Source organism: Chelonoidis abingdonii, chromosome 1 (genome assembly GCF_003597395.2).
Source record: "Chelonoidis abingdonii isolate Lonesome George chromosome 1, CheloAbing_2.0, whole genome shotgun sequence".
Lineage (NCBI taxonomy): Eukaryota > Metazoa > Chordata > Testudines > Testudinidae > Chelonoidis > Chelonoidis abingdonii.
Window position 1 is genome coordinate 22,188,559 of NC_133769.1, and position 13,130 is coordinate 22,201,688.

At 38.8% G+C, this 13,130-nt stretch overlaps 1 protein-coding gene across 2 annotated transcripts in view; it reads left to right on the forward strand.

Moving 5' to 3' along the window:
• The window catches only part of CACNA2D1 (calcium voltage-gated channel auxiliary subunit alpha2delta 1), a 697,188-nt gene that overhangs the window by 628,272 nt on the left and 55,786 nt on the right, over positions 1-13,130 (forward strand). For both annotated transcript variants that reach the window (XM_075064441.1, XM_075064440.1), the window contains 4 exons: positions 1,875-1,936; positions 4,598-4,674; positions 6,658-6,718; positions 9,695-9,792. In XM_075064441.1, coding sequence (XP_074920542.1) covers positions 1,875-1,936; positions 4,598-4,674; positions 6,658-6,718; positions 9,695-9,792 — 298 coding nt within the window. The remainder of the gene's footprint in view (positions 1-1,874; positions 1,937-4,597; positions 4,675-6,657; positions 6,719-9,694; positions 9,793-13,130) is intronic.

Consider the following 13,130-nt stretch of genomic DNA (forward strand, 5'->3'; position numbering starts at 1 on the left):
TAAATTATCCCAGCCAGGTCTTAGTCGTGCCGGACCTTAAAAACCTCTAGGATGGAGATTCCACCACCTCCCTAGGTAACCCATTCCAGTGCTTCACCACCCTCCTAGTGAAATAGTTCTTTCCTAATAGCCAACCTAGACCTCCCCCACTGTAACTTGAGAACATGGTTCCTCGTTCTGTCATCTGCCACCACTGAGAATAGCCTAGCTCCATCCTCTTTGGAGCACCCCTTCAAGTAGTTGAAAGTTGTTCAGTTTCCATGCCCAATTAATCCTTGGCTATCTGCTGATATCCTGAACAAAAGAGCCCATATGATGCCAAATGTATATAATAGTAACTGTTGTGATCTGGACACCAGTCCACTAGAAAGTAGACCGAAACCTCCAATTCATTTCACACAGTTCATTGAACAGCCCTTATATTACAGTGACAGAAGTACTACTGACATTGGCCAGGTTACAGCTAGAGATGCAGTAGTGATTGGTTTCCATTACCCATCCTCTGAGTCCCATGTGGGACATGGTGAGAATATTACATACTCATAGTCATCTTTGCATAGGGAAATTCCTTCTGTCCTTAATCTTTCATGAAATCACAAATACAAGAGAAAGATAATGTGCATTTATTGCTTTTTTTTTAGTGGGTGGGCAGTGTGACAATCAATAGTACTACGTCAATAAACATGGGTAAGATCTGTGCTGAGTAAGTTCACCCATTTATAAGTCTTAAGTCAAAAATATCTCAAAGCATTCCAAGCATTATCTTTGTGGCAAAATGGCTCTTAGATTGTTTACACCTGTCCTGCTGTGCTGAGAAATAACAAGAGAAGAGAGATTTATTCAAGTCATAGAAGTCAGAACAGAACCAAAACCACCTTTTTTTTGCATAATCATGTTAATTTTTGTATTTTTATTTTCGCACAGGGACAGAAATAACATCTTCTGTAGCACATTCGAACCGTATTAGTAATGTTGTGATGCAGCAGCTGCACAGATTTTATTGCAGACATCCTCATAAATCTTTGTCTCTGACTATAAAGCAGTAATATGCTACAGCTGGCATATACTTATAATTTTTAATGTGGAAAAATAAGTAAAACTGCTCCAGCGGGGTGCATTAATGATGATTAAATCTTCTACGGGAAGTCAGGGGACCTTTTAAACTGTCTGTCATGTCATCTTTCATTCCAGAAGCAAGTGAATTGAAAAGCTAACTTTAATCTCATACTTCACGAAAACGCTCATGCTTAACTTTACACAAATGAGTTGTCCTATTCAGTGTAATGGGACGTCTCGTGTACATAAAGTTAAGCAAATACATAAGTATGTGTATGACCAGAGCCATAGAGTATTTATCCTTGTATATACAATGTCCCAGAGACACAAAGAAGCAGACATTAGCATATGTAAGTATGTACTGGCATAGTGGTGTGTTATTATAGGGTTGCTTATAAATGCTTTGCTACTGTCACTAGTTTTTTGTTTAGATACAAGATCACTGGGCCATTCTTATGGAGGGAGACTCTTTCCTGTATTTAAAATAAACAAGAAAAAGAAGTAATCTGACAAATAGACACAAAGGGTAAATGGACAGGCCAAATTTATGGCTCGTTATACTTGACACAGCACTTCTAAAATTCTTTATTAGATTTAAAGAATGCAGATGACTCTGTAACATATGTTCTAAATCTGGAAATTGTTGAAGAAATGTAATTGCAAAGCAGGTCACATTTTAATGAAAGGAGCAAAAGAATTCCAAAAGCTTGTTGGTTATTGAGTTTTACATTCCTTTCACCTCAATAATAAACCAAAACCTGGTATTTACTGAGCCTCCAGTGGCAATGATATACTTGTTTATCAAAATTGCTTTCCAGAGGTATATTGACAAAGGAAATCGAACGTATACGTGGACCGCTGTGAATGGCACAGATTACAGGTAATTAATCTGTTTTTTAATGGAAAGTGTTGGTTTGTTGTTTTGATGAGTAATTTTATTCTTATTAGTTATAACACTAAAAAGCCTAGGAACAGACTCTCTCTGCCCAAAAGAATGGAGAGACCAACATTGGTGCAGTGCATCTTCCTTGAGGATTTCCCTCTGCTCACCACCTAATGGGATAAAGCCCAGTCCTTCAGACCTTTAAAAAAACAAAAATACCACTCCCATTGCCCATGAGTGTTTTACCGAAGGAACTATACAGAGTCAAGCCGTCAGTCTTTTGTGGAGCTTTCTAAATAACTCACATACTAGCAAAGTTTCACCATACTTACTAAGAAGATTGTGTGGTTCCTGGTATCAATTTTAAGTGGACTTTATCTTTTCAGGGATCTCATAAATTCTGCAAGACTCTTAAAATCTTTGTAGTGTTTGATTTGTAACTGTGTCTTTGGTTGTGGTCCTCTCCCTCAGCTCCTCTTCTAATCCCACCTTTTCTTGCAGTCTCTTCAACAATAATTTCCATTCCCACACTGGCCTTTGCAAGAAAAAATTAAAAAAAATAAAATAAAAAAGGAAGCACTAATGTTTCATGCCTTTACAAAACAAGCAATTTCACAACCTTATTTTGTGTACATCTCCTTCTCAATCTTATATTCATTATTTGTCATGTCATGTCACATCTAACCTACTATGTCAGATTTCGGCAGGCAAGTATTGTGGTATTATCACTCTAATGTATGTGCAGTTGCATTTAAGATGCCATATACAAATGTAAAATAACTATTATATTATTTTGTATATAAAATTGTATGGCCATAGATAACAGCAGAGAAAGATAACACTCTTTGGAAAAGGTATACCACACACTCACACAATTGGCCCGAAATGCATGATTTCAGGCACAATAGCTACACATTGCTGTGACACTGGACAGGATGCAACATCCCCTTCCTAAAGTATTTGGGCTGCAGTTGGTCCAAGAAAGTTATCAGACTTTAGTTTCAAAGCTGAATACTTTTAAGATTACAACATTGGGCCCAAATACTGTTTTGAATATCCAAGTTAGGGCACTCAGGAACTTTCAAGACTGGACAAAATGTCACAAAGCAGAACCACCATCAGTGCTGTGTTTTGCCTGCGTAGTGTGAAACTGGAAACAACATTGAAAGGATTATTTTATTTTAACAAAAATATGTAATATTGGGAGTTTTACCCAAAATAATAATATTTGCATTACTGTGATGTCTAGAGATATCAACCAAGTTGTGGTAGTAGGCACTGTGCAAATATATAGTGAACGACAGTCTCTGACCAAAATATTTTACAAAACAAACAACATACCAACCCCCTAAACCTAGTTGTTGTGAATTAAAACAAAGAGCTGGCTTGATCCATGCAATTCAGAAACTTGTTTTTCTGTTGTTACCCCCACTTTTATTTTCTGAAGGAAAGCAGGGTATTTTTCATCCTATCGTGCTATCTAGTACGCAGTACAGATGCTTATTTGATTTATATGAGTTCTCAGTTCTTACCAAATTCCTCTCATAGCTGTTTTTCGTAGGCAGAGAGACAGCAGTTAATCTCATGGGTTCACATTGTAGCAGTCCCATTAAACATAAAATTATAGATTTTAATTAGTAGTTTCTGTTAGCAATAACTGTTAATGGCAGGTAAACCTCTCCTGATTTCCCTTGAGGAGAATTGATAGTAGGCTATCACTAAATAATCAGGAATCTCGCTTCTGTGATGTTTAAATGGCAAATGCATTATTAAAGGTCATCTTGCTTATGGCCCAGTTGTGCAACTTGTTTTAATGTTAATTTCTGCAGCCATCCATTAGAAAGCAGTGGTAAAATGCACTTTTATGTTAATGAAAATTGAGTGCAAACATTAAGGATGTGGGATGAAGTAGATATGTATCTGATGGGGACGTATAACCATTGCCTTTAACATCCTTTTTTAAAAGTTCTGCTCTCAGATGCATGTGTTGATTTTTAGTGGCAAAACCAAAAGGCAGAATCATTTCTAAACAACAATGGATATTGGAATCAAAGGAGGTGCATTATAAAATATATTGTACTTCTTAAGGCACTCTTATATAGTCCAATTCAAAGAATTATTTTGTCCAGAAGGGACTGCATTACTTTAAGAAGATATTCTGTGTCTCAGAGATAATGTAAATTCAAGTACTACAAGTTTTTGCATTACATATCAGTGGCTGTCTTATTACTAAAAGGGGACTCGGTCATCATCATACTCTTTTCATAGCAGTTCAGAACTATTTGTGATTCTTTTCAGCTGTTCTTTAAGCCTAACTTTCAGTGAATATATCCATAAAAATTGTGGCTGGCCTATGAATTTTATGATGGGTGCAGATCCTGGAATGCCTCCCACTTTACTTCAGGCCCCTATTACATGTAGTTAATTTCAATCCCATCTGGGAATTGAGGTGCCTAAAGTTAGCACTATGGCAGTATGGGACTGTATGTAATAATCAAATCATCTCATCGCACAATAATTTTCATCCCCAACTTTTAATTGTTTTCAAAGACACATCAAAGCTGACTTGAGAAAACTGCTTTAAAACTTCTAAGTTTTCTCCACTGAGCTAAATGTGTCTTTATGTCTTTGTTTATGCCTTTGTTATTTCTGTTGCAGTTTAGCCTTGGTATTACCATCCTACAGCTTTTACTACATTAAAGCCAAAATAGAAGAACCAATAACTCAGGCCAGATGTAAGTACTTTGGAGGTTCTCTGGGTTCTGACCTACTTCTGACACATAGGCTTTTAAAAAAAATAATTTTGAAATTCATAAAGTGTGTGGAGTTCCCTAATGTTATCATTACCCAAAATCTACAGCAATGATTCTAACCCACTGTAAACATTCAAGGTACAAGAAATATTCTACACAGCTAGAATATGTGCAGGTACCCCAACTTTGCTCCTTCCCTTTTGCTATGTACCTATAGAATCATTGCTTTGTGTATCCTCTGTTGGTGTCGTTTTAAGGGTCTGCTAGCTGACATTTAAATATTCCACCTGTTAAATATTAATATATGGGCTATAAAGCAAAGCTTCTTTTCATAGCTTGCAGTAATTACAGTGCTGTATAAAGCAATTTCTCATGCTGCTCTTATAAATAAAGTAGTATTAGGAGCTATTTAGTTTTGGCTTACAGTTAAGCTTTTATGTTGCACTTTGTAAATAGTTTCAGTGGATGTCTTTAGAATCTTATTTGGATGACGCTCATTTTAAGCCACTTCCAGATTCTAGAAGACTGACTGGAAATATGATGTATTTCCAGCTGTAAAGTTTTGTTTATTTTGTTTGACCGTAGTTGACCCAGTAAATGAAGCATGAGCCATCAGATCCTTTTAACTTTATCCAAGTGTTAATCCAAACCTGAATGAATTTCATTTTTGCATTTAGAACTATGTGTATGTAAAAATTTACTTACAAGGACAAAACATTTTCAACTTTTGTTTCAAGTCTCCTTGTCAGTCATAGCTCCTATTATCTCAGAAAAGATGTGGTTAGAAGTTGTTTAATTGACAACCACGTCATCTATCATCATATGCTGGGTAGGAGATAACACGATAAGCTTTTACCAACCAGTCATTTTGTATGATTTGTTTCTTAACTTTATCAGATAGGGACTAGTGATTAAAGTACTAATGAGTGAAAGAAGTGGTTCTATTTATGGACTAGCTCTATTGATGTCAGACCGGCATCAATATACCCTGCAAAATAGACCCTTGAAATAGGCACAGTATATAGAGGTTACCTCAGAAATAATAGACAAGGACATACACTCCAGTCTTCAAAGATGTTCGTCTTTTTCCCAGACTACAGCTGTGTATAAATTAAACCTGTGATCTATTCACAATATTTTTATTCAAGGGGTGGTTGAATAAAATATTGGTTTGTGACCCCTTTTGCTTTACCCTGTTTTTTTCTGTTTCCCTGCTTTCTCTTTCTGATGGATTTTCACAGTCAAAAAGGGCAAGTATATTCTTGTTGCTCAGTTTCCTTCTGTTTACTGCAGTTGATATTTTCCACTTATATTTCCATTCCTACTGGACATTCTCCTTTGTATTCTTCATTTCTGGACTTTTCCCATGATCATCGGGTACCATAGCAACAGCAAGGGGGAGGGGAATCTATAAAATGCTTTTGTGTTTTCATGCACATTTCAATTTGTTGCTAATCTCTAATCCCTGTTTGTCTGATCCTGTCACCTGTTGGTTCATGCTGATGCTCAGATATATCATTATGTTTTTTGAAGACCACTCTTCAATTACATTGAAAGGAACTTATTGTAAAAGTGATGCTTTATAACTTTATTGATGAAAATATTAGAGATAAATGTTTTCCTTTATGTTCTCAATCCTAAACATCTGAAGTATTTTGAATTATCATATTGTAATGATAATGGAAATGTCACATATACTTTAGATTATCATATTGTCATGATAATGAAACAATGACTCAGATTTAACTTGCTTCTGTTGTTCTGTTATTGCTTGATGTATTGCTGTATAATAATCAGATCATTTCTTCCTGCAATGTGGAATACTGATGATGGTGTAGTACATGAGTTAGAAAAATGTTCTTTAGAGATCACATTTTTTAACATTCACAGATGCATGCAGAAATTATCCAAGTAATTTTACAAAATTCTGTTTACTTATCTGATATTCAACCTTCATCTTTGTAGATTCAGAAACTCTAAAGATTGATCACTTTGATGAAGCTGGCTATACCTTTATAGCACCAAGGTTGGTCAATTTCCCAGTTCTAACCATTATACACATCAGTAAATAAGAAGTCTTGATCAGGTTAGTGACATTTGTGAAGCATGGACTTGCCAAATAAAACTTAATTTTGCACAAGAAATGTGCTGGGGAAAATTCTCAAGTATAAGAGCAATGGTTAAACTCAGATTTACAAGTTTAGATAACATTTTTATTGGAAGAATATGGATAAAACCATGTCAGGCTACTTCATCACATAGTTTATCATATAGCACTCCATACTTTGAAGTGTTATAATTGTGATAGACCCAGGCCCATTGGGAACAGCAGAGTAGTTCTGTTGGTATCCAGGAAGTGGGCGGACTTGACCTTCCCCCAGCCTAAAGGGAGGATCCACAGGTCTGTGACACCAACTAATTCCGTGGGACAGCTAATTAAAAAAACAAGATCAGGAGTGAGGTGGAACAGCAGAGTAGCAGAAGGCAGATATACTGGCCACTGGAGAAGCAGTTTTCTGTTCCCTGAGTGACCAGAGCAGGGGCTGCTCCAGGCTAATGAGAACACCTGACTGTAATTAACCTGCTAAGAGTCAGGTGAGGCTGTTAAGCACCTGACTCTAATTAAGGCCCCTCTGATGCTATAAAAGGAGTCACTCCAGTCAGGCGAAAGGGAGCCAGATGAGAGGAAGTGCATGTGAGGAACTGGAAGCAAGAGGCGTGCAAGGAGCTGAGAGTGAGTAGGCATACTGCTGGAGGACTGAGAAGTACAAGCATTATCAGACATCAGTAGGAAGGTCCAGTAGTGAGGACAAAGAAGGTGTTGGGAGGAGGCCAGGGGGAAGTAGCCCAGGGAGTTGTAGCTGTCGTGCAACTGTATCAGGAGGCACTCTAGACAGCTGCAATCCACAGGGTCCTGGGCTGGAACCCGGAGTAGAAGATGGGCCTGGGTTCCCCCCCCGACCTCCCAACTCCTGATCAAACACAGGAGGAATTGACCTGGACTGTGGCTTCTACCAGAGGGGAAGGTCTCTGGGCTGTTTCCCAACCCACAGGGTGAATCAGTGAGGCGAGCAAATGCGCCTGTAAGTGCAGGACCCACCAAGGTAGAGGAGGAACTTTGTCACAAATATTTGGAAGGATAAAAGAAAAAAGTAGCTACCTCAGACTAAGCCTTATTTATTTATTTATTGAAAGGTAATGTGGTCTAGTGAATACAGTGTTGGAACTCAGGAGTTCTTAATTCTATTCCTGGATCCAGATGCTATATGACAAACTGGCTTAACCTATTCATGCCTCAGGTTCCCCACTTGTAAAATTGGTATAATAATACTTATCTCTTTTGCAAAGGCTTTTGAGGTTTAAGGATAAAGGGTATTTCCATAAGATCTATGATAACAATTATTGGGTATCACGCCATTGACTTCAGTGGAGTTAAAATCTCTGGTGATATTTAAGAGTAGGTTAGATAAATGTCTATCAGGATTGGTCTAGACAGTATTTGGTCCAGCCATGAGGGCAGGGGACTGGACTCGATGACCTCTCGAGGTCCCTTCCAGTCCTAGAGTCTATGAATACTTGCTGGAGGATTCTCTGCAGCTTGAGGTCTTCAAACCACAATTTGAGGACTTGACTAACTCAGACATAGGTTAGGAGTTTGTTATAGAAGTGGATGGGTGAGATTGTATGGCCTGGATTGTGCAGGAGGTCAGACTAGATGATCATAATGGTCCCTTCTGACCTTAAAGTCTATGAATCTATGAAAAACAGGGATGAATCTGATCCAATAAGGGCATTAGTTTCCTGGGTTTTCCCAAGGAATTCTACTTTCATAGTCCATCGCATTTGTGCGACTGAAACATATTAGTATAAATATGCTTGCTTTAGTCCGTCTTTATATGTAGCATCTTAAAAAGACAGTGGTGATAAACAATGGAGAAATCATCTATACACAGTCAGTCTAGAATGATTCAAACTCATTCTGGCTCAAAAGCTCAAGCTTTTTTAGCACACTAAAGATGTATTCCAAAAAAAATCACATGTAAAGCAAATAGTTGTGGGGATTTTTTTTGTTGGTTGCCCCCTCCACCCCAAAACTCAAAGCAATCTAAAACTGATCAGGAGCATATAATTTTCTTGGAGGGTCGGAGGCATTGATAATGGAATGTAGCATTGATAAAGGATACTTGATCCTGCAGCTAATATATGTGGGCAGAACCAGGCACAGAGCCCCATTGAATTGCTGAATTGGTCATGGTGTAATAAGTGAATGGCAGGAAGGTGGGTTCTTTCTAAAGAAATGTTTGAACCAACTTTTCCCTTTGCGTAGCATATAAATTGTATTTTGAAAATGAGCTACTTCCCTATACCACTTGTAATTGTTCAACACCTATCTTCTCTTTATCGTTTACTCTATTATGGAAAATCTAGTGCCTAATTTAATTTGAAATGAATGCATTTAATCCCATTTGCTAGCTAATGTTTCCCCTTAAAGTGAACAGTGATTTTTAGCATACTTACTTATGGCTCTGCTTCAGAGAATCACACGAGGTATGTGGTCATACCAAATATGTGTAAATCAACCCACTTTACCCATGTGAATTTTGTGGGGGGAGGGAGTAGTTAGTCTCTAATTCAGTTTTAATAGTGTACAATCTCCAGTCAAGGGCCTCCAATTTTAAGAGGTCATATAAATAATAATATTTACAGTATATTTTGGTTAAACATTGCCTCTACGTAACCAATAATTTAGGTTGCTCCCTTGGCTGGGTCACTTAGAACACTTTAGAAGATGGCTAGGAAACTGGCCTCTTCCTATTGAATTCTGCAAAGAGGGTAAACAGAATTTTGCAGAATCCTGTTCCGTTGTCTGTTATAATATATTAGCACCGATCTGAGGGCCTGCAAAGCTCTGCCTGGCTTGCAGGAAATGCGAGGCATTTCTTATTGGCACCACTCGCACCTGAAATAAATCTAACAAGACTGATGTTTTGTTGTTTTTCAGAGAATACTGTAATGATGTAAAAGTATCAGTCAACAACACTGAATTTCTTTTAAATTTCAATGAGTTTATTGATCGAAATACCCCAAACAGCCCTTCATGTAAGTATTCTATTTCATTCACTAAAATTATTTTCACAGGGAGATATAAAAATATGAAAACTGCTGCAAGACAATAGCTTTCATTATGCCAGTGTTTTAAGATTTTTTTTTTCTGTATTTATTTGCTTAATGGAATTACATACAGGCCGGAGCATTGAACTTACCAGAGGTTTTATTTATATCCAAGAGAGTGCTGGTAAGATTGGTTTGCAGATTGCTGTGACCACTGAGAGATCTCCCTAAATAATATGAAGCAAAATATATTCAACAACTTACAAACTTCTGTCGTGGATTGTTTTCTAGCAGCATCCAAAATGCCAGTCAGTTCCCTTCTATACTCCCTCACTGTTTCTGATTCACATTTTTATCAGCCAACACAATGCCATGGGCAGAATGTAAAAGAAAAAAAATATCTTTGTCTTCTATCTTCCACAGTCAGTTTCAACACCGGCCTACGGCTATAAAGACCTTTCAGATAGATCTGTTCTGAAGATTGTAGCATATCCCTTCAAATAGTTTGTGAGCCCTCTAGTGGGCCTTTTGTTTCAGAAGGCACCAGAAACTAACAGAGCAGGTGTGGAAGCGCACGCTAAGCATTCTATGCTTGCTATCGCTTGTAAACATGGTTATTTGGAACCGAGCTTTGTCTTTGTGTATTCTTCGTATTCTGAATGTTGTGTAGAGAGTAAAGACACAGTTGTTGTTAGGGTCTGGTGGCTTCTACAACAGAAGGCAGGGAGGTCCACTAGAGGGCTCACAGACCAATTCCTGTTCATTACAAAGACATATTCCTTTTTCAGTATTGCTTTATCATTTCCCTTCTTGTGCATGGATTCCACTGAATTTTAAAGTCTGGGTACTGGAACCAGTGCAACTGCTATTCTGCAAAGGACTTTTCACTGTACATTTAAGAGGGCACTTTTTTGTGATTACTGAATTAATTTCCTACACTTGTTCATAAAAAGGATGCTTGCAAATGAAACATGCAGTATTCCTGTAAAATAGATAAGACATAGGATGGCAAGTTGTTAGAGCCTAACTCAAGAAACCATTCCATGACATCGATGATCTCTCCAATTATCACCCTAGTGCAAATCTTCTTCTGTTAGGAAAAGTTGCTGAGAAAGAAACAAACTTGTGGCAGAGCAGGTCTGGCAGCAGCTGGAGTCCTCAGGTCTACTTGACACTGCTACTATGTTTCAGAGAATGGAGAGAATACACTGATTATGTTATTTAATGCTGTCTCCCTGCTGATGACCGTATATCAGGTCCCCCTCATTCAACATAACCCCTTAATCCTTCTGCCTTGCAATCTCTACCTACTGGGTTTTTATAATACCAGCCTCACCCACCATCCCTAAGGCTTGTTGCATCATCATACAGAGCCACCCTTAGAGAAAAACAAAACAAACGAACCAAAATTAGAGTGAAATGTCCTGTGTGATTGGTCAATAGCACTATCATTATCTCAGCTACCTCTCCTTGTGTCAGCGCAGCACATTGTCATTTGGCTACAAAGACCTAAATCTTTGATTTTCTGAACCGGGGAAGCACAAGCACAGGAAGTGGGGAACAGTATCTCCAGCACTTGAGCACTGTGGATGGAGGCATAACATACATTTAAGGCTTAAATGTATGTTATGCCTCCATCTGTTATGCCTCCATCTACAGTGCTCAAGTGCTGGAGGTGCTGTTCCCCACTTCCTGTGCTTGTGCTTCCCCGGTTCAGATCCCCCGATCCCTGGAGAGAACACACTAAGTAGAGGCATATACTGCATATGTTACCAAAAAAACCAAAAATGTGCAACCTACACTTCCCATGGCACAGCCTTGCCCGTGACTGCCAGTCAGTGACTGCCGTATGCTGGGATGGAGATGATGGAGTCTTAGCCACACTCCTACACAGACAGTCCACCTCCAGGGCTTGGATCACTTCTAGCAGCACTGGCTGGCCTTGCCTCTGATGTGACCCCAACACTTTGAACCCCAGTTTTGGTTGCCTCCTCTGTAAATTTACTGGGATGGAGGAAGGGGCTTTCTATTTCTCTTCTCCACTCTAGTTCTCCCATAAAGAGCCAATCAAAATCTGTCCCTAACTGTATAGGATTGAGGTTGCTCAATCACTTTCTACATTGAGGCAAAACAGTTGCCATTAAATTGGCTACTGATTAGAGGAGAGGGCATGGGCTCCTAAGTTCTGTCACTTTCACTGGGAAAGTCATTTCAGGCCTGATACTGTTGTCAATATAGCCAGCAACAAAAAGTCCTATAGACTTCAATGGTGCAGGATTGTGCCTCTGTTTAAACTTAGCTGCTTGCAAAATGGAGTTCCTTTAGTCAATGCCTGTTAAGCATTTTCCTTGGGTGAATGCAATCTACCATTATAATTTATTATTTACTCGTTGTTAAGCACCAACTGTGTGCTTGATACTGTACAAGGACAGAGAAGCTTACATGTTTAATAGACCAAACATGCTGGAAAACCCAGAGGAATGTTCAATCATAGAATAAGTATTTTGTGCTTAGTCTTCTTTAAGGCGTTAACCCAGCAAACACCACAAGCATGTGCTTAACTTAAATGACAGATAGTCAAGGTGGACTACTCTCATGTTTATGTGTATTACTTGCTCAGGCCTAAGTGCAGTTCTTCTTTGAAAAGTACAAATGGCATTGCCTGGTCCCATGTTTATTGTCTGTCAGTGATTTCCATATCAATCAGGGCCAACTCCAGGCACCAGCCCAACAAGCAGGTGCTGGGAGCAGCCACGGGGAAAGGGCGGCACGTCCAGCTCTTTGGCGGCAATTTGATGGCTGGTCCCTCACTCCCTCTTGGAGCGAAGAACCAGCTGCCGAATTGCCGCCGAAGACTGAAGCGGCGTTGCGTTGGTAGAGCTCCCGCAGGTCACGATCGCTTTTTTTTTTGTTTTTTCGCTGCTTGGGGCGGCAAAAACCCTGGAGCCTGCCTTGATATCAGCTATGTCAGTTCACAAGTAAAAAAAACATTTTTCTTTTTGTCACCTCTGCAAATTCAGATGGACTTTTGGAGTCTAACGTGATTCTTTCCAGCGCATGTATCGTCTCCAACAATAAAGATCCCATAGGCCAAATTACGGTTATAGCTGGGAAATCCTTTTGTTTTAAAGTCATGCACTAAATTTCACTCATGCAAAGACATTGCCTTCAGTGGGTTTGCTGACTGACTGGAATGTCTTGACGCACAAGATGGAATAGAATTCAGAATTCAGTCTTAGCTTTGTTTGCTCAACTGGGAAAGCAGGAAAAATCATATGTGTCACTAAATGCACAAAAGTTGCTTTTTCACATATCTTACTTTGAAT